Source organism: Dermacentor andersoni, chromosome 4 (assembly GCF_023375885.2).
Source record: "Dermacentor andersoni chromosome 4, qqDerAnde1_hic_scaffold, whole genome shotgun sequence".
NCBI classification, from domain to species: Eukaryota; Metazoa; Arthropoda; class Arachnida; order Ixodida; family Ixodidae; genus Dermacentor; species Dermacentor andersoni.
In genome coordinates, this window is record NC_092817.1 from 38,904,575 (window position 1) to 38,927,053 (window position 22,479).

Here is a 22,479-nt window from a genome sequence, read left to right on the forward strand (position 1 = left end):
AAAAGCTGTATTTACATGTTACTGAATTTTTTTTACATTCATGTGTAACAAATCAATTTTGTCCGCTTTAGATGTACTATCAGATGCAATTCACAGAATTGTCATATTATTTTTGCTTGCTGAGTTAGTGTTGTAAACTTGATAGTTTCGCTACCTGAAAATTTTTGATTTTTGCCAATTTTTCATAAAATATTGACCATCTAAATCAAAAATTTGAAACCAACAGTCACTAGATTTTATATTTTTCTTTTAAATGCAACAAATCTCGTCAATTTTGGTACAGTGCTTGCCGAGAAAAACGAATTCTCCTTTTACATGTATTTAGGTAGGAGCACCCGAGCTAAAGATTTCTCTTAAAATCAACTGGACCTGGCCTTGATTCTATTAGACCAGCTCATATGAAGCTTGTTTCTGCTGGCATCTCACCTGTCCTTGCTGATATTAACAAAATGTTCCGCGCTGGGGTATTTCCTAACTCAAAGTTGGTAAAATAATTCCTGTCTTCAAAAAAGGCAATCGTAAAAAATTAACAGTTACCATCCCATTTGTATATTGCCATTTTTGGCAAGGTTCTTGAACAACTTATCTATACTCTCCTCATTAACTACTTAGATAAGTTTGGGCTTATCAGTTCCCGCAATTTTGGTTCAGACATGGCTATTCAACTGAATGAGCGCTAGTTCGATTGACTGACAAAATCAAGCAAGCCATTGATCGGGGACTGATTGTAACGGCTATATTTATCAATCTTACAGAGATGTTTCACACACTACATCATTACATTTTATTAGATAAGCTTGGTATTGCTGCTCCACATCTCGAACTTTCCCGTTGCAACTTCTATAATCGCTCCATAGTAGTCTGTGTAAATGATCATTGCTACACCAATAAAGTGGATGGAATTCTGAGGAACACCAGTGGTGTTCCTCAGGATTCCATCTTAGGTCTATTGCTTTTCCTATTATTCATAAATCACTTACCTAATGTGCTGATCGATTCACACTGCCCATTATATGCCGACGACACCGCATCATACTCATCCCAGCACACATTAACCACTCTGCAAGCTACGCTCAATACTGACCTTTCCAACTCCACGCGTGATGTACTTTAAGCCAGTTGCGTATAAATCCTGTTAAAACAACGTTTGCCCTGTTCGATAGTCCACAAAAACCAATATTAAACCTCCCAAAATATTATTTGTATATATATGGACTATCAATATCTGAAAAAGCGAGGTTTCTTGGTGTTATCCTTGACAAACACCTAAAATACCTCTGTCACGTCGATTCATTACTGCACAAAAGGTCATTTGGTATTCATGTTCTCATCAAAATACGTGCATACTTAGCGCCACATATTCTTACTTCGTTACATTATGCATATATAGGTAACCATTTAACACGATGTTTGTCTACATGGGGAAACACATATCCTACTCAGCTCAAGCCTTTAGACCGCCTTCAAAACCAAGCCATGAAAGTCGTGATTTAGATCGCTGCGCTGCCATTCCCCGTCTATTTACGAACTTCGTCGTATACGACCCCTTCGGTACTTATTTCAGTATAAGTTATCACTTCTCGTGCTTCGCTTCATTCATCGTGACATACCTACGGATGTCATTCCTTTGTGTCACATCGTTAATTCACACAAAACTAGGTTTTTTTAACAGAATAACCTCCTTTTACCCAAAATCGCATCAAATTATCGAAAGTTTACCCTTAGAATCGGTGGTATAACTGTTCGGAATGCAGACATTAAGATTACCTCTCCTTTTTACTCATCTAAACGAAAATTAAAAATAAAATTGTTAGAAGAGCTTGTTTCTATGTGAGCTTTCTCTTTTTTCAGTATTCTTATATTTTAGCCGATTTACTTTTATAGTTTTTCTTTCCTGAGGACGCATGTTTTCTAGTATTTTCGTAGGAACTTCTACTATGTATAAATTTCTTTACTCTTACTGTTTCTATTGATTTTAAACAAATACTTTCGTGTTGTATTATTATAAATTATTGATAAACGATCTTGATAATCTGCCTTTATGCCACTGTTAGTTTATCACAATGAAATAACTTTTTCTATGAGCACAGTTACTTATTTCATTGTTTTATCTTGTCATTTTGTATTTATATAACAATCTGCTGTGTGTAATCGCTTGTTGGATGTATCCTGCTGCTGTTTATGCCATTATCTTGTTTGCATTGTAAACAGGAGGTCCCCCGGACAGTTCTGCTTTGGGACCTCCTAATGCACTGCTGGTGATTCATGCTTGTTTTCTCTTACGCTACAAATAAACTCCGGCTCGCTGCAACAACAACATAGACGACAAGATGGTATAGGCACTTTGCACTGAAGGCTTTCATAATGGCAGCAACGCCTCTACACATCACCTAGCGAGTGCTGAGAACAAACTGGGAGGAGCGCGACGCACATTCTCCGTGCACCACTCCAGTCGGCTATCAGCAGGCAAGATGCGTCCGATATCAGAAAGCGTCAAAGTGCGCATGCTCCGCCTGTCAGGGCACGTGCGCGATCGAGATTAAGAGCGCAGACATTGCCGCGCTTGAGTTCGGCAAAGGCAGGTGCTTAACGCTCAGAGGAGAAATGGAGCGTGGCTTTGTCGTTTAGTGAGTGTGTGGTCTCATTTCCTTCGCGGCCCTATAGCGGCCGGTGTCGGCGACGCTTGTGGAGGTTACCTGAGCGCGTCGGAGCACCCTGTGGATTTGTGCAAGGTGCCTATAGCTAATACACATGCGACTTTTACGCTCGTCTCACCGTGGCACTCCTCGTAGCAGGTCTCGTTCGTGAGGAAGTTGTTTCTGTTTCCTTTTTGGCCGCAGAAGGTAAACGTGCTGCAGGCGTTCTCCTCCGTGTTGTAGTACCAGCGCTGGGAGCACGGCCAGCGACGGCCACGGTCGGGTTTCAGCGTGCACAGCTCGGGCTTGCGGTGCGAGCTATGCTTGGGAACTGTTCCGGCAGAGGAGACAGAGAATGCTAAGGACGCTCAGGAGGAAAGCATTAAAAGAGCTTCAAATGTGTCTGCTAGGTGCACGCAACATATTGCAAGCGGTAGCGCTTTGAAGCACGAGCGAATGCATGCAAGTCTCCAGAGGCTATTTTACTCCCTTAAATATAAATTATTGCGAACAGCAATCTTAAAGCCCCAATAAACTGCAGTCACCCAGTCCGACGCTACTAGTTCAAGTTCACGTTGGCCCAGACGTACTTCGAACCCTTTCCTTTTGCCAAGCTGCAAGTCGTTTTTATAAACTTTGAGGGAATCATACGAACCGAGACAGAGACGAAGGAAAGTAGAAAGGCAGAGAAGTTAACCGGAGCAGAAACTCGGAACAGTGGAATGGGGGTGCCGCGATATGAGAAGAAAGTATGTAAAGAAAGATAGGCAAAGAGCAGATCATGACACGTTTACAGTTGCTCTACTACCACATCACAGAATCACGTGCGGCACATTGAGCACCATTAGAGGTAAAGACGCTTTTTGAAGGTTTTTCATTCCTTAACATTGGCAGCAGTGGCTTGGTCGCCCTCTGCTGCGATACCTCTTATGGTCAGCATTTCAAAACGGTCCGTTCCGACAATGCTTCATAATTACAGGAGCTAGTGCAGTCGCAAGCGATCGCCTTTGTGCTCCATAGGAATGACAATCAAACAGGCCGTGTTCCAGAGCCTGCTCGGAAATTTGGCCTCTAATTCCCTGCTCATAGCAGGCACTTCTATTCAAGCTTCTCCGTTGAGCCATCTCCAGCGTGATTTCCGAAGAACACGCAGCCAAAGACTCCTCCAAAAATAATAGAGGGAACTCTGGCGCTGCGATCGTTAGGCTACTGCGGGAATAACAGTTTAGTGCATGGATGTGCCTCATATCCGTGCTTGTGGTTTCAAACGTTCTCGTGGCCTTGATTATCACGCTTCATCTTTCTAAATTTCCAAGTACTCGCAATATTGTAAACATGGCAAGGCAATATAGGCCTCTGCGTATACACGTAGTCATTGAACGTTGTTGCGTTTACGACGCAGTATTTTGACGGAAATGGTCAATTTGCGAAGTCACACACCAGACACAAGGACGAACTTTAGGGGAATCCATATACTGTTCACTATTTCCAAGGTGGTTGTACCGCCATATTCGCAGATCCCGTCGACACTTAAAGTCCCTCAATTATTTAAAAGTACCGACAGGCTTTGATCCAGCCGGCAACGCCTGCGATAGGCTGATCAGTGACATGTGACCTTGTTCCTGCGCGCCGGGCGAAGTGCGCGTTTCGCCTGTTGTGCTATGCACATCGCTGCGATAATTTCGTTCCGGGAGGGCCGAAATGTCTTGTAGCTGTGCGGTTGGGTGCCGAAACCGGACGAAGGATGGCAAGAAGTTATTTTGCATCGCGCGCGGCAACCAGAACCTAACCAGACGAAAAGTATGGTTACACAGAATTGCACGGACGGACTTTGAACCGTCGGTAAAAGCACGACTATTCGAGGCAAGTAACATACAACGATACAAAGGTGCGATAGAAAGTGTACACGTGCGTGTGTCGAGCAGTGATAGTATTTCACTCGCTTGCATGAACGCTGAGGGCCGAAGTTTGTGGAGATTATTTATTTTAGTTCCCTGTGAGCCCGCTGAATAGATCGGTATGACCTCGGATGTGAAGGACTGAAATGCCTTGTTGCTGTGCGGATGGGTGCCGAGATCAGACGGAGGACGACAAGAAGTTATTTTGCATCCCGCGCAGCAAACAAAACCTAACCAGAAGGTAATTCTGATTGCATGGAAATGGACGGAACGACTGCACCGTCGGTAACTACACGACTATGCGAGGAAAGTAATGTAGAGCGATACGAAGGTGCGAGAGAAAGTATACACCTGTGTGTGCAGAGCTGCAGTAGTATTTCATTCGCGCGCATGAATGTTGACGGCCGAAGTTTGTGGAGATTACTGATTTTAGTGCATTACGAGCCCGTTGACTTAGCAAGTGCAGTATGACCTAGCATGCAAGTAAATAGTGGGGAAGAAACGCATTAACTCGCTGACAAATATCCGCATTGCGTTACGTGCGATAAGAAATAAAATTCAGCAGCGAATTCTACTTTTACACTTTCCTGTGTTTGTGCGCGCGTTGTTAACTGCGCTTTACAACATGTCCAAAAAGTAATTTCCAATATCCTAATCGTATTTTGTGCATTGCATATGTGAATAAATATATTGCTAAGTGCCTGCATTACTCTGTTTTTAAAAACGGATGGCGCATAGCCACAGTTACTGGCCGTCAAATAAAGCGTAATACAGTATATCAAAGTATATTACATACAGCTGCGAGCTCGTTCCTTCCAAGTTTCCCTTACACTCGAAGATGTTTCAGTAATCGGCAATGTCATTTTACTGATGAAAAACACACAACTGCAAATGAACATAAGAAAAACGCCACAAGCGATACACGAATTGCCAGCAAAACACAGTACAGTAGTTGCTGGGCCAATCCGCGTGCGTTTCGTATAAGGGCCCTCTAATTCTTACGTTGCTTTAGCGGTGCACGGAGGCGAAAAGGGATAAACACAACAATGCGCGTCATGATTCCAGTTTACGCGGCGACGTCGCACGGTTCACGAGAACAGTACGCTTGATATTGGTGTGCCGCGAGATCAGATCGCGGTGGCAGCCCGAACACGATCGAGGAGACACGCTGACACGATCCAGACCGCCTCTTCATCATGTCACGACAGTTGCACTGGCTCGTAGCATTGAACCACAAGACACAGCAGTCGTCGCGTAATCGCTACACGACAGATACACTCAGCGGCAAGAAGACTGTTGGCGCACTCGTTTCCACACACACACAGGATGTTGTTTAGTTGCCCTGAGGGTCGCGCGCTTTGAGAATCGCACGTTTGAGCGACGTTATGTCGAAAGTTTTTCGGTCCAAGCGACTGTCAGCCTTCATTCTTACACGACTTCTTCGTTCAATGCAACCGCTATGTGTACGCAGCACACTTACGTGCAAAAGATTGCACAGAGCATACGGGATTAAGCGCAAGCAATCACCAAGGCTCGCGCGGTGATTGAGCGCAAACGAACGAAATGTAAACATGCGGAATCGAGGCGATCAAGCCCTCATTACGCTCTCTTGAGCTATTTTCTTGGAGCGCTCATTTGAAATTATAGGACTAAATTTAGCAGTTCGGGTCCTTCTTTCGTTTTTCGTCACAGTCAGGCACCAGTAGGTTTTATTTCCGCACGTATGCAGATATTTTTTCACCTCACGAATGCCGCGGCGCCGCGGTTTAGCGTGGGCGCCGTCAGCTACAGGAACTTCCTAGGTGGCGCGCGCGGCAGATGTCGCTACCTTGAAAATTATAGAGGGACCTTATCGACACTAGCACCAGAGCTCCCTCTACTAAGTTTCGTAAGAAACTCTACACGCGGAAACGCTGCGTGGCCTCGTGTCGGAACCTTTTCTCTCTCCTTCGGCTACTGCGCATCGTTCTGTGCAGTTCGGCCAATCGCCGCCTGCTTCGAGCGGCGCGCAGTCTGACGTCACGAGCTTCGGTAGGGTGGCGCAGGCAGGGGCTTCGGAAGCGGGGAAGCAGAATGGGCTTGAGACACCCCCTCCTCTCTTCAACTTTCAGCTTCCATTATCCATACGCAGGAAAGAGCCAATATCCATGCCAACGTGCTGTAACCCCATTCATTGTCGCCTTTCATAGACGCCTGCCGCGTTGTCAGCCATGAACTGCACGAAACAACCACACGTCACGCAGAACCGTATTTTTGCTTCCTTGCGAGGCTCCGCGTAAAATATAAAGGGCCACAGCGCCCCGTACCCCGGAAACCGGAACCGCACCGCTGGGTTCCTTGCAGCGCCCCTAGATGACGCTCGCCTCCGCGCTTCCGCGGCAGAGGTGGCGCCGGCCGTGTGGGGAACGAAAAAAAGATCAACGTTGATTACGAGCGCAGCGGAGGATGAAAGGAGTAAAGCAGTGGAAGAGGACATGGCGAAAGGGTGAAGAGGAAAGCGGAGTGCCGCACGAGACGTGCTTCACGGCGGCGACCCGCTACGAGATGGCGCTATAGTAGCCTGAGCCGTCACTCGGTCGCCGATAACGTCATTACTAAATCTTTCGGTGAGCGCATGCACCGATACCACATACGGGGACAAATCGCTGGCGTGGGCTTCGGACCCACTGTGCATGCGCTACTTCGCCTGTGCCGCCGCCACTACAGAATGCGCCCTCCGCGAGCCACGCGTTTCCGTGTTGAATGAATCAATGAAGGAATTTATTTCTATAAAAATATACAAGTTTATGGAGGATATAAGGAAAGAAGTTGCAAAAGAGCAACTTGACTAGTCCTTAAACCTTCTCGTGACAGCAGCAGCAGAAACCAACACATGGCAAAAAGGGAGGGTAAGAGACAAAGAACAAAACAAAAGAAAAACAATAAACGTTGACATACAAGTGTTCGTACAGCAGATAGCAATAGGAAAAATACATAACTCAATAAAAAGAAAGTCTACTCATACAGAAATTAAAGGCTAATATGCACCAAAGTAATTTATTAACTTGTTTTTACTGCAAGAAAGAACATCAATACCATCGTTCACAAACTTATTTAATAATTGCGGTAAAGTGTATGAAAGCTTTTGTTTCGCATAGTTGGTACGTGGGTATGGCACAAACCAATATACCGGAAATCTTGTAGCATAATATCTTCTATTTCGTGTCAAGTTGGCTATAGACCTGGCGTGGTTAATGTTCTTCTGGCACTCCTTACCATATGTTAACGCTAAGCGAAAATTCAAGAGTTCTGGAGCTTTAAGTATCTTTAGGTCTTTAAATAATGAATTAGTTGGAAAGTCAAATGGTACTTTGCACACAACACGAATAGCTCTCTTTTGCAGACGAAAAATACGATTAATATTAGTGGCGGATGTTGTGCCCCAAACCAGGCAGCCGTAATTTAGGTGGCAACAAAACAAAGAGTTATAGAGCAGAAGTTTTACCTCCTGTGGAATCTGTTTAATAGTGAAAAGAAGACCTGAAACTTGAGAAAGCTTGTTTTTGAAGGTTTTTCATTCTTTAATAATGGTAGCAGTGGCTTCGTCACCCCTCTGCTGCGATAGCTTTTATGGTCAGCATTTCAAAATTCAAATTCATTTCAAATTTATTTCAAAGTTCCCGTATTCTTTCTGAACAATGAGCCACGGTACCGGCAGAAGTGATTCTTCTGCCACTACTGGCAAACTAGTTGCCCGAGCAGACGCTCAGCGCCGCCGACGCCAGAATCCAGAGGTGTGCGCCGCCGAAGCAGAAGTTACGTGCCGCCGCCGAACATACATCCGTCCATTTCTCCAACCACGAGGCTTCCTCCATGGCCATCAACACGGCCGCTGTGTAAACCAGCGGCCATGCAATCAAGAACAGGGAGAGGAGTGTGTCTCGATGGAAGATAATGAGTGAAAAATAAAAAGCGGTCTGTAACAGCAGATGCGTGGATGCCTCTCTCAAATTCTTTGCCTCAATATACCACGAATTTAAAACACCGACAGAGCTGTGCTCAAATTTCGCATCAGGTAGTATCGTAATCGTCGGTGAACTTTTTAAGTGCGAGACGACGTGTCTCGTCAATTTCGACCACCGCGATGCGGCGCTCGTTTCTTATGGTTTCGTGCGCCCGTTTTACGGTGTAAGAATATACCATACTGTGGCCCGTTTCGAAGTGACGTTAAAGCTCATTATAATTAACGTCGCTAGCATTCATTATTCGTCACGTTAGAGCATGTACGGTTTAGTTCTTAGATTATCAGACATTGACTTACTCATTACAGCATACGACCTGCAAACAAAGATTTGGCTGTCAACAGTCCTTTAATCGCTCCATTTCTCTCTCTCTCCCTCTCTCTCTCTCTGTGTTTCTTTTATTTTTTATTTTTTGTAGACACAGCTTCTGATGCGCAAATTGATTTAATTATTCTGTATAGACATCATGCTTACAATACTGCGCCGAGAGCCTAACCCCCCCCCCCCCCCCTCCGCGTTGCTTGATGAAAATAGAAAGAAAGAATGCCCATAAAAAAGTAAATGAGTACGTTTAGACTATGAGCGTGGACGATAACCTTGTGATATGCGCTATATATGCAGACACGCACATTCGTTCTATCAGCCAACAAAAGTTCTGCATTTTGCCTCAAGAAATTAAAAGCTCTCTCAGCTAAGGCTCTTCGCAGTTAGTGTAAATGCAAGGTATGCTTCCCGCAATTCTCTCGTTAGCATCTTACTCCTTCCCACAAGTGCCAACGTCTTTGGGAACTGCGGAAAGCACATCTTGCTTGGACCACAGGTAACGTGTCATAATAGCAATCTACTCTGAAAGCCTTAATAAACGTTCCCACAGAAACTGTTATTGTATCTGTGTATTAGCACTTCATGTCCCTATGTGTTTTGAACAAAAGGTCTTAGCTCACATCAGACGGTTAGCGTATCTGGTATCTGGGTATCTTATAACATCTAGAAAAAAATTCTTTGGGGCCTCCAGAGAGCCTTCTGGAATTACAAAAGGTAGCAAAATGTAGGTTTCAACCAGACAAAAAACAAGAATTAATTGCAGAGTTGGTGAAGTTAACGATACGGACGTGATAAGTGTCAACATAATCAAAAATTGCCAAATTCTACTATACCCCTGTAAAGAGTGCACCACTGCAGATATAGACATCTTGAGGCAAAGTCGTCGAGTGGCACATTTTTGAAAAATGGAATGAGCTCGCTTGAACTAAGAAGCACTTGCGCGAGGAAGTTGTGTATGGAAGGTGGCTTCGACATTGCCCACAAGAAGCGAGAACTAGTCGCAGAGTAAGTAACAATAATGGTACGAACATAATTAGCGTCATTATAATCGAAAATTATCCCACTGCACCATAGACTGCACTATCTCCCACATCGGCTCACCTGGCATATTGTCCAAAAAAAGAAAGGCGCAACCAAGAGTCGGCGCCAGAGAAGACAAGGTCGACGTAATTGTGCGTGAAATACGAAATGAAAGATTATTGAACATAAAGGAAAGACCGAAATAGACAGAATGAAGAGGTATATAATCAACATTTTATCATCGAATCATTTGAATCACCATTTCAGCCACCACTTACATTGCTCAAACCAAAAAAAATTATTCGTAATAATATTGAAAGAAAGATAATTATTCTAGGAATACTTATATATTTCTCGAAATCGTTTGACAGAATCAACCGCAAAAACCCCTCTTTCAAAACTTTCAGCTTATGGTGCACAAGGTATTTCCTTATATTTAATATAACTTGTGCGATCGTGTCCAATATGTGGTTATTGGCGACTATCACTCGCCCTGTGATATATTAAACACGGCGTCCCTCAAGGTAGCCTGCATGGTTCTTTGCTATTCACTATCTATATTAATGGTTTAATAGAAATAGTTACTGGTATTCAATATATTATATATGCAGACGACACGAGCTTATTTTTACCAGGTACTAAGGTGAATGATTTGGTCAAAGAGCGGAAAACATCTTAGATAAGTTGCACTCTTGGTATGTTAATTATTCTCTCCTTATAAACTCGAACAAAGGTAAAGCCAGATTTTTTAGAGCTAAAAATCAATCTCTTTCTGTCAGCACTACTCTTACCTTCGGAGAAAATGCCATAGAAATCACAAGTGCAGTCCAAACGCTGGGAGTACATTTCAATAACTTCATCATATGGGATGATTACACAGAGCATATGCAAGGTAAACTTGCCCGCAGAGTTGGAATCATGAGAAATGTTCAGAATTTACCGCCTGTGAAAGGAAAGCTTACGTTGTACTACGCACTATATTAATCACAATTCAAATAGTGCAATTTCGGTGTGGGGCAGAATAACACAGGCAAATATCATGAAGCTCCCAGTTATGCAGAAGAATATGCTTAAAGCAATTCTTGCCGTGCCTTACAGAACACAACCTTAATCACTGTTTAGCGCCTATCGCATCGTGCGCTTTTCGAACATGTGCCATTACCGTCTTTTACAGCTACACGAATTACATACTGAACACGGTATATTATTCTTATCCGAAGTTGCTCACCACCACACCAACATTCACTACTACCCTACATGACACCATGAATACTGCTATGTGTCTCACCCACGTACAAACTACTGTTTTCAAACTCTAAAATATACTTGGGCTTCTTTACTAAACAAGTTCGGCATATTTTACACCTCGACCCATCAAATTTCTTACAATTCTCTTCGAAACATTTCTCGTTATTTTTTTTTTCTGTGCATTACGCTGCCACTATTTCCCTCTAATTTGTATTGAATGTCTGCAATGATATGTTATTGTATTTGTTGTATGGTTAATTTTATGCTGCACCGCATGTTCTTCTTTGCGTTGAGTCTTTCCTTTAAAAGCTTTGGCCTGTGCGGTCAGTTTTTGTGCGTACCGTTGTACCGATGCACACATGGGGTAAGGGAGCACCGTCAAGCCGCGACTTAGCGTGTTTTTTTTTTTTTTAACTCTCTTCTCAGTTATGTACAGCCGACCGACTCTTCAACAATACCGCACGAGCGGCGACTGACCTAAGACTGACCGGCCGGTCAGCGCCTTCTAACGGCGCGAAGCAACGAGATGAGCAAGAGTAGCACATGCGCACCAACTTCATGCGAAGCGCAAGTTTCGTCTGCGAGGCTCTTCGGACAGGCACGACACCGCCTCTGTTGCGATTAATACAGTCGAAGCCTCCCTGCTTATCGGAGCCACTAAGTGCGCGTGAACTCGGACGCGTCTTTTTTATGACATATGCAGCTGTAGTCCACATGCACCGTAAGATAAAGAACAAAGCGCGCAAAAAAAAGGCGATATAGTTATTATTCTGTGCACGCGCACGAGAGCAGCACACGCTAAAGAAAAAGAAAAAGAAAAGGACGCAAGCCAGGGACACACGCTCCTTCCACCTCCAATAAGCCGAGAAGCTTGCGCCCAATTAATCGTGCCAAGGGCTGTGTCGTGCTGGTAGGAAAAGCCTAGCAGATGAAACTCGCTCTTCGAGTGAACTTGGCGCGCATGCGCTACTCTTGCTGATCTAGTCGCTTCGCGCCGTTAGAAGGCGCTGGCCTTCAAAGTTAGGCCAGTCGACGCTCGCGCGGTACGGTTAAAGAATCGGTCGACTGTGCCTATGTATCCATGTCTGGAGTAAAGGCTCAGACATCGACCTTGTCTTTGGCGTCGACACTTGGTCGACCCTTTCTTTTTAACGCGAAAGTCCTAGGCGTCTACGTTGGCGGTGACCTTGGCGAAACTGCGCCGTGACGAAAAATGGCCGACACGTACCGCAAGAGTAAAAACACGTCAAAAAATTTCTCGAATTGAAGTCACATTTCTCGGGGAAGTTCATGTAATCAAAGTAAATTAGTGTATCTGAAAAGAAAATTTCGTGTGTTTCGGTCTGGGTAGTAACCGAACCCGGGACTACGGGGCGCGAGACAATCACGCTTCCCCGAAGCTGCGGCTGCTCCATGGTTCTGGCGTACTAAAGGTATGCCTAGTGCGTGCCTGATTGCACTAGCGACGACGCAGCCATATCGCCGACTAGTGCGTGTGTCATTGCGCGGCGCACGTGATTGTTGTGGAGGAGGTGGCGCCACGACATGAGCGTACAAATGCGCGCGTTGATGACATTCCGAGGTCTGCATACGGTACGGTGATTTCTCATTCCCACACGTGCGCAGTCTTAAGTGTCTGCAGAATTTTAAGTTTAGCAGTTGCTGTCAGGTCAGATTTTGTTGCCCAGAAAAGTGGGCGCGCGCGCTCTGCGCATTGACGTCAAAGTCGGAGCGGCGGCGGCGATTGTCGGCGGTTGTCGGCGGCGAGCGATGGAGGACCGTGCATGATCTTGCAGCTCGCGAGGACGGCCGCGAAAGTACGCCACTGCGGGAGAAACGAGTACCGCTGCGCCTTAGTGAGGAGGTCGCATTAGTGCTACACGTGTACTTTCCATCGCGGCTCGTTATGTCTTACAAGAAGTCTAGCCCCGATTGTACAACTTAATGCATTACCAATATTTCTTACAAGGAAGTCTAACCCCGATTGGAATGACTTCGTGCAGTACCAAATGTGCAGCAGGCTTTCGACTTATTGTGTTGCAAAAGTGCAACACCTGCCGAACTTTTATTTACTTATTTTGCATTGTACTTGATTGATCGACATTGTTTAATTGCGGGAACTGTAGTATTTGCTGTACTGTTGCCCCTGTTTTTCCTATCGATTGTTTAAGCAAGATAACGAAATGTGCTTTAATGTAGAAACGTCGTTCATATTACCTCTTTTTATCATCACTTGACCATTAAACAATTTATTTGGGGGGGGGGGGGGAGGGGGGAGAAGTAGACGACACAATAGTTGCCAACATTTCCGATTTCATCTTAATAATTTATTCACACTCGGCGTGCTTATTTCTTTAATCTGCCAAGAATCGTGGGAGGCCATGCTCGCGGCCCCGGACCTGGAGGACCAGCGCAAGCTGGCGAACCAGGTCAGGGAAGCAGCAAAGGCCAATGGCTACCTGGACTGAGGAGGCCACCCGCATTGGGTGAACAAGGAAATCTTTCTCGCTGATTCACATTATTAAACATTTGTTCTCTCTCTCTCTCTTTTTCTCCGTCCAATCAACAAAGTTTCACTTCCTCTTTTTTTCGTCTGTTTTACATTTCAAAACTGTCGCGTGAACTTAAATCTTCAAGTATTTATTGTTTTCTTTTCCTTTATTATTTTCTATAGGCTGGCGCATTGGTGCTGTGTTTCTTTCTTTTTTTTTTTTGTTCGAGTGGCGAAGCGTGGTTCGCATACCATGTCCTGTTAACTTGGAGGTCATCAACGTTAATGCTGTAGTATGTAGCCTTGCTACCAGCACTGCTCTCACGCACTGTTGTTGATTCACATGCTGACTAACGTAACAACTTTGAAAAGGCCAATATATTTGAATCACAAGCGCTCTTTCTGCAAGGAAGAATGCATATTGTTTGCCTCTATAAGTAGAGAGAGAAAAAAAGTTTAATGATATGTGAAGACAATGCCTCCTTTGTGAAGAGGTTAGCCTAACGACAGGCCTGACGTGCTACTCCAGGTGAGATGTTGACGAAAAATGAAAAAAAAAATGACCAACCCTTCCCCTACCGGAAAATGGGCTTAAACGAAGCTTGTCCGGCGTGCACCTGACCTTCGTCACGGTTAAGTAACCCACAGGTAGCGGTGCTGGGCTGCTTCGGCCTTCCGCTCCCTCAGCTCGGGATCCTCTTCTCGTTGCTGTTGGATTGCCTGGGCTCTCTCAAGGGTGAGTTCTCGCCGCCGCTCGTAGAAGGCTGTCCCTTTATCAGGGGAACGTATAACGCGCGGGCGTCCCATCCGTTTTCCGAGACTGAACTGAACGGAAGCGAAGCCGGCGCAGCGCGCGCGAGGCCCTTTCCTGCCCTCTCCCTCCCCGACAGAAGCGAAACGGCAGCACGCGTGGCGTGAGCGAGCGCCTATGCAGCTGGAATCCTTGATAATGACTTAGGCTCCGGCGCCGGCGCAGCTGTCAACTCATCACACCACCATTCCCCGCAACTGCTATGCTCTGGAAGCAACTGGGTTTTTGCGTGACCGTGACAACGCTACTTGTGAGCCAATACAAGCTTCGCTTGAAAAAGCGAGCGAGTTAAAATTAAGTAAACAAGTAAAACTGCATCGCTCACCCAGAGGGACGTGGATTGCCTCGGGCTTGGCCAAGCCGAACTCGTAAGGTGCTTCGGGTTCATTCAGCGCTTCGTCCTGCGACGTGGCAGGTTCCTTGACTATGGTCCCGACAGTGACAGTGGAAGTGAGCTGGGTGGTCGTCGCCTCGCCGTGTCTGGTGGCCGCGGTGAAGACGGGCTTGGGCGCCAACGGAGCCGTCGTCGTTGCGTGAGGCGCGTGGTACTGGTGGTGGCTGAGCATAGTCTTGGGCAGGTCGCTTTCCTGCGCCTGCCTCTTCTTCAGTGACTCGTACAGCCACTCGAAACAGTCCACGCCTGAATCGAAAGCAGCAGTGCACAACAGCGAGCCAATACTTTGTAGTGCCGCCTGTACGTTGATTTATTTATTTATTTATTTATTTATTTATTTATTTATTTATTTATTTATATCTCTATTGAAAAAGACACATATGCCCCGTACCATAACACGACTATATAGAGGCATGGGTTCATATGAGAACATACAAGTTTTCATACGGGAAACCATCTGATCATATAAGATTTTGGATACAGGTCATAGGAGTATATATACGGGTTTATTTTTCCTCGGTAACAACTTCATCGTTCATTCATAGTGGACTTATCGGCCAAACAATTGATTGATTGATTGATTGATTGATTGATTGATTGATTGATTGATTGATTGATTGATTGATTGATTGAACAAATGAATGAGAAGTTAGCCTGAGGCACATACATTCAAGAACAATTAAAAGTGGCCTTAGCCTGTGCACTCGAAGAAACATTCTGCACCTGTTGTGCTTACCTTGTCTCCAACAATAATCTTCACATATTTCGTGTGCATTCCTCCTCCTCTCCCCCCCCCTTTTGTTTTCTTTAAGGCACCGCTCCCCTTGCTTTCCTGTCACGAATGGCATGTGCAAATCAGCGGGACATAGCGTTCCTGACAGGAAAGTAGCGAGTGCAGATACATAAATAAAGCAAGCGTAGGCAAAATTAACGACGATTACTGTTGTAGGACAAGATAAGCTCCGAAGAATGTAAAAATTGTTTTATGCTGTATAAGGGTACGCTATGTAATTGCTATATAGCGAAGGAACCCGTCGCATAGGCCGATATCAATGTGGACTGTAGCTCGGACCAGAAACACGGAACGCCCTGGCTCATATGTCAATAAGCTTGCGGTTATTTCGTCTGTTCCGACAACACTACATGACATTTCAATTAGCTGAGCTACGGCACGATCCTGGAACATCGTATACCCAAGCTAAGTGCACTTGAGAATAAGTTAACTAGCAATTCCGCAGGGCCTTTTAATCACTTGCTAAGATAAGCATCAATTGGTTTCTTTTCTAAATGTCGTTTATTGCCCTGCATGCGCTCTTCCATCTTGACGCCGGGGCCACGTGCAGTGGAACCACAGACACTCATAGGCACGTAAAACGACGCCACCACGCGAACAGTTAAGTGGCCGCAGGCCTGCAGGAACAGAAAAAATAATAAAAGAAAGAAAGAGGACGGAAGGAAAACTGGGCAAGTTGGTATTGACTCGTGGCGAATATACAACAGCGCATCCAAAACGAAGACAAAGGAAGACGTGGACACAACACAAGCGCTTTTGTTGTGTCTTCCCTCATCTTCGTTTTCACTGCGATGTTGCTTATTTGCTAAAGAAATAAAGGCTTTTTCGGTACACGTCCATGCAATTTAGCTGCCTTAGAAAACTGATCCTCTTCGTTTCTAAACGTTCCTCCATTCGATACTTCCACTCTAAGTACCTCTGCTAAGGTCCCTAGAGGGAGAGAAAGAGAAAACAAGGATAGGAAAGGCAGGGAGGTCAACCAGAAGGGCATCCGGTTTGCTACCCTGTACTGGGGGTGGGGGAAAGGAGAATAGAACGAGGAAAAAAGGGAGAGAGTAAGCACTGAGTGCGTGTGGGAGGGACACTATACACAGGGACACTATAAACGGTCTCTTGAGCCGCTGCACTTCAAGTACTGCACTAGTGCACGAATCACTTTTCGAGCCAGTGACGGGTGTGGCCACGGTCCGAATATCTAAATACACGTTTATCTAGGGATTTTTTTTTATATAATAAAGCGGAAGGCAGCGCCGCACTTCGATTAAATTGCCGCTACGCTTCAGTAATCATGGAAAAATTCGGTGGCGCACGGCGCCCGATCTCGGATGCCATGTAATTAACGCGTCGATTATTTCTGAGCTGAAATATCGAATCTGGGCACCCTGGCTCAGTGTCTGCTCGAACGAGTCTGCTTGAGTTGACGGGGTGGAGTCGAGAAGGTCCGCTTGCGAAAAACGCGTGAGGGTGACGCATTCGGCATGCCTTCGCGGTCTTACCTCCGCAGTTGATTTCAGCCTTTGACTTGCGACCCTTCATGCGTTCCGTGATCTCGTCGTCGCAGAAGTTGAACGGCTGGCAGAGAAACGAGGAGGCGTCAAAGTGCCAGCGCTGGTTGTACGGCATCCGGACCGCGCTGTCTCGCTTTCGCCGACAGATGTCGCAGAGGTCGCATTTTCCTAGAGTCGAAGCAGGTGGTCCATTAGATTAAATACAGAGGCCTTCTTCATGCGAGCCATATGTTCCGTACGACTTCTCAAACCTGGGCGCCTATGCACACTATGCGCCCAGTGCGGCCTTCCCGCTTTTCCCGTGCTTTGCTCTGTTCCCTTCAAAGATGTCTTATCAACTAGCTCTGATCCAAACTTTAGTCCGTGATGGTTCTTTCGCGACTCAGCGTTAGTCCTCAAGCGCACTGGGCTGCCAGACCCGACGCTTCGAGAGTCAGCTCGAGGCTTTTTATCTGATGCCGGCGCTGCGGCGCTGTGGGATATCGGTCACGCGCTTCCTGTTCTTCGGCAGCTGGCAGCAAGCACGCCGAACGTCGGAGCATGAACGAGTACTATAAACAAACTCTTCACATGACGTATGGCAGTTTGTTCAACGGTTAGTATTATAGGTCCTGTATGCGCCGACTCTGCTATTCTCGGCCGCACGGACAGTTGCCCAAGGATAGGGCGCTTAGCAAAACATTTTGAAAAGTATATGAGATCGACATCGTAGGACGACGCAGAAGAATAGATGGAGACGGACAGCGGCAAGGGAGACTCTAAGATTAGTCATGAGCGGTGGAATAATGATAGTATATAGGCCGGTTGCGTAAGCGGCGGATAAGAAAAGAATTCATTGAAGGAAATCGTTACATCATACCGGACCCGAATCATTTCTCTAATCCTTGGTTCCAATACCATGACGGAGACGCCATGTATTCCTCGTCATAAGGTTAAAAGCACAGTATACTGGTATTATTGAGAACAAGCGCATCCAGTCAGATGCATTCGTGGACAGTTCGAAGAAATAAGGTTTTCACAGCCCGGCATTACAACACAAAGCTCATATGCTAGATAAAGTAATGAGAGCATGCATTCGCCGGTCCATCATTGTAACGAAACTTAAATATGGTAATCCGCCAACAACAGACGTTTCTTCAGAAAGCAAAGCTTAGTAAGTTCGGCCCCAGATCTATCAGGGGCCTTCGCAAGGACTGTGAATATAGCCTGCATTAAGGTCTTCCAAAGCAAGTCGGAGGTCATAAAAAACGAGTCAGAAGTGCTACCTTTGGTTACCGAACGTTATAACAGTTGTGGAAAGCAGGAGGAAGGCACCAGAAGATTGGCTATCTCCTCTCAAGCCTGATCGCACATTAGCGCTAATAAACTTCATATTTGTTGTCATAACTGGCGCATGCAAAGGCACACTGACTGCTTCGGCGACGAGGTAGCTTTTACACATCAGTGCTGCGGAACACGGACAAAAGAAAGAAAATAGACAGAACAAAAAGTGCACCAACAACCAATCTCTTTTTTTGGGGGGGGGTGGGGGGGGTGGGGGTGGGGGGGTTACATATGCGTGCTTCCTCTGTGTTCCGACGCGCCGGTCAGGTGCTCAGAGTGAGTGAGTGAGTGAATAAACTTTATTGCAGGTCCGACGAGGACGCGAACTCGTCGCGCACCCGGCTAGTCCCACGTCGGGACCGGCAGGTCTAGCTCACCGGCCCGGTCGCGGGCACGCCGGACGGCCAGGATTTGCTTTTCTAGACCGGGGCTACGCAGAAGCGAGTCCCACTCCTCCTTGATGAACTTGGGGCATGTCGACCCGCACTCCCAGAGCATGTGAGGTAGAGTGGAGGTCTGGCCGCAGGACGGGCAGGCGTCGTCGCGATACACGTCGGAGTAAGCCTCGTGGAGAGCGGACAGACACCGATATGTGCTGGTCTGTAGAAGCCTAAGCTAAACGGCTGGCGCCCTATTCAACTTGGGGTGAGGGGGTGGAAAGACCCTTCTGGACATGAAGAAATATTTAATAATCTCGTTGTGAGTGGCGGGAGCGTCCCTGTGACCGTAGAGAGGAGGGGAGACAGTGCTCCTTATAGAGGAAGCGCGGTCGGTGAGGTCACGCGCAGCCTCGTGGGCAGAGTCATTGAGGTTCGGAGGAGAACCCTCGACCGATCCTACGTGAGCGGGAAACCAGTGAATTGAATGGTTTGTGAGAGTATGTGGACTCGAGCCGCTAACAAGACGAACAGCTTCCTTGGCGATGCAACCCTTCTGAAAAGCCCTAACTGCCGTTTTGGAATCACTATAGATTTCGGACCCACGACCGTCTAGCAGGGCGAGGGCGATGGACACTTGCTCGGCGACACCGGGGTCTGAAGTGCGAATCGAGGCGCTATTGGAAATCTTTCCGCTCGAGTCGACCACAACGACAGCAAAGGTCTTCCCGTCACTGTACTCCGCGGCGTCGACGAAGCTTGCTCTAATGTTTCGTTGCTTGATCTGTTTGAAAATGGCTGCTGCTCTGGCCTTGCGTCAGCACTCGTTATCGACGGGATGGACGTTTCGGGGCACAGGGGCCACTACGAACTTGTCTCGAATGCACCTAGGGATCGGGGTACTGACCATCGGGAATTCCGGAGGGTGGTAACCTAGCTCTTCGAGGATGCGTTTACCTGTCGCTGTGGTGGTCAGGCGACTGAGTTGCGCGCGTTCTTGGGCTTCGCCAATCTCCTCGGCGGTGTCATGTATCCCCAGCTTCAAGAGATCCTCGGTATGGGTCCTGATGGGTAGCCCAAGAGCCCTCTTGACTATTTTGCGGATAAGAACGTTGAGCTTGTCTCGCTCCGCTCTGAGCCAGTTGTGCATAGAAATCGTGTACGTGAGGTGGCAGAGTACGAAGGCATCGATCAGCCTGAGAAGATTGTTTTCCTTCATGCCTCGATGCCGGTTTGCGATTCTGCGAACGAGGCGGAAAGCGTTGTCCGTCTTTGCGATGATCTTGCGGAGAGCAGTTCCGTTCCCGCCGTTGAATTCGACAAACATGCCCAGGACCCGAATAACGTCGACCCTGGGTATCATCCCCCCGTCACAAGTGCGAAGTCTGATGCTGCTTTCGGAGACTGGCTTCCAATCTTTGGGTCTGCCTCCCTTCTCTTTCCTGTAAAGTAGGAGCTCCGACTTGGCGGGGGAGCATCGAAGTCCGGTGGGGCGGAGATACTCCTCGATCACGTCGATCGCCTCCTGCATGGCTTCTTCGACTCTGCCCTCGCAGCCGCGGGAGCACCATATGGTGATGTCATCGGCGTAGATGGTGTGATTGACGTCCTCGACGCGCGCCAACCTCTCGGAAAGACCAATCATACAGATGTTAAACAGTGTTGGGGAGGTGCTCAGACGTTATTCAAACGGAATGCCCGCTAGCCCGAACCGTTACGCTACACCCTCATTACTTAACGGCCCACCTTAATGGCCAACGCCACATTCGCCGAATGAATTCGGTGTCTAGTTTGGCTAACCTTTTCATCACTTACCATGTTCGAAGAGAAGCAGAATGACCAGTGCTGCGACTGTCCGGGAGCCCATCTGGAAAACAACCGTGCGGAATGCTATCACGTCGTGCCTGCAGATTACATCCGTACCGCGTGCTTTGCGTGCAACGTGAAGTGCTGCATTACGAACGCGGCCGGTCTCCGCTTGCACCACCGAGTTCTTTCGCTCAAGGCGGAAACGGACGCCAGTGTAGTTTTACCGGGCCATTGTCTGTACAGCGGGCGACACCCCAACGATGAAAGTGTTAGTGGCAGAGTGCTGCGGGGTATTATGCTCTCCCTTGAAACCTCGGCACCAGGTTTCAGCCATAGGGATGTGTTCGACGCTGTGTGTGATTTCATTGAAGCAGCAAGAACTATACCATGCATGCTAATACTCGCTTTCCTTACTAGTCCTTACATTGCTTAATCTGCCTTGCCCAGCAAGGCAGATTTTCTGGAAGTTTGCAAAGAAAGCGTCGCTTGAAATAGAAAGAAAGACAGACAGAAACAAGCATCCGTTTTCGCTTAGCGCTCGTCATATGAAGAACATGACAGAGAGAGAGAGAGAGAGAGAGAGAGAGAGATTTGATACAAATGATGACTCGGGGTTTTCTATGCGCCGGCAGGATCACCGTACGAATCGCGGACCCACACTGATGACTCGGCACTCGCCGGCAGGCAAAGGCCGTTGGGATGGCCGCTTGCCTGAATTGTCGGTGGTCGACCATGCGGCGGAATTTTAAACGTCACGTGCCTGCTCACACCGAGACCGATGGTCCTGGCATGCGATGAACACGGCTGGAAAATGGCCCCGCGTTTCTTGCAGTGTTCCTGTATATGCTGCGGGAGCATATACAGGAACGCTAGTTTCTTGCAACGCGCCGCGCCCTCTTCTGGCTTCGTGCAGCTGCTGCATGCGATTATCTGCAGACGGTTCCGACAGTATACATACTGTTGGCACGCACGTCGCTATTAACTACGGCTGTGTGGACATTCGAAATTTGGAATGATCGAATGGTGTTATCCGATTGGAGAATTCAGTATTCGAAATTGTCGAGTGTTAGTTCCCCGTTATCGCCAGGATCGGCCACTCGCTGGAACCAACAGACTGGCACGAAACCAATCCTTACAAGATACGGCGCCTGCTCGAAAGCATTCCGAGAGCGGCAGCACGTACGCTTTGCACCCCCGCGCCGACAAATGCCTTCTCGTACCTTATTTTGTTGTAGCGCAAGCTGAACAAGGACAACAGAAAGGCACATCTAAATAATATATGCCGTACCAACAAGCTCCTACAGCTACCCTCATAGACTTCTCGTACCGATCGAAACGCCCATTTGTAAGGCCCCTTGTATTGATTAGGTTACAGGCGCAGTGTCACAAGTAATATTCTTCACGAGGTTTTGCAAGCTGCATACATAAAACGGCGATTTTTAATATTCCAAACTTGAGCATTACGTACTTTTAGCTACCCACGTGTGATGGCGTCAGTTTTACTAAAGCTGTGTGGTACGACTGATAATGAACACGCACACACCATTTTCTTTCAGCAACATTTATTTCAAAAATTACATCATGGCACCAAATTTGTGCTGGGATAATATGCGTTCTGCCGCAGTATAAGAGCGAAAAGAAAAAAAAGCGACGCCAAAAAGGCATGGTGCCAGAAGGGCTTAGAAACTGCCTGAACTCGTTCTTAGAGCTGGCTCGGTGTCAATTAGTATACTCTCATATTAAGTACGGCGTTTCAGAGCCTACGAAACGTTCAACAGATCAGCTGTGGGCAGCTGGGAGCTCCAGGGTGACCAGCCAGTGCAGTGCGCCTCGCCACTACTCGAAG

General features: G+C 46.9%; 1 protein-coding gene across 2 annotated transcripts in view; it reads right to left on the bottom strand.

The window, feature by feature from the left end:
• LOC126536959 (uncharacterized) overlaps nucleotides 1-22,479 on the bottom strand; it is a 30,719-nt gene that overhangs the window by 2,377 nt on the left and 5,863 nt on the right. The window contains exons 1-5 of one of the 2 annotated variants that reach the window (XM_050184038.2): nucleotides 20,788-20,878; nucleotides 20,640-20,691; nucleotides 17,113-17,292; nucleotides 14,755-15,069; nucleotides 2,776-2,967 (exon numbers count right to left, since the gene is read on the bottom strand). In XM_050184038.2, coding sequence (XP_050039995.1) covers nucleotides 2,776-2,967; nucleotides 14,755-15,069; nucleotides 17,113-17,292; nucleotides 20,640-20,691 — 739 coding nt within the window. In that variant the 5' untranslated portion in view covers nucleotides 20,788-20,878. Of the gene's footprint in view, nucleotides 1-2,775; nucleotides 2,968-14,754; nucleotides 15,070-17,112; nucleotides 17,293-20,639; nucleotides 20,692-20,787; nucleotides 20,879-22,479 lie in introns of those variants that run through there. The other variant, XM_055073628.2, reaches the window with a different exon arrangement.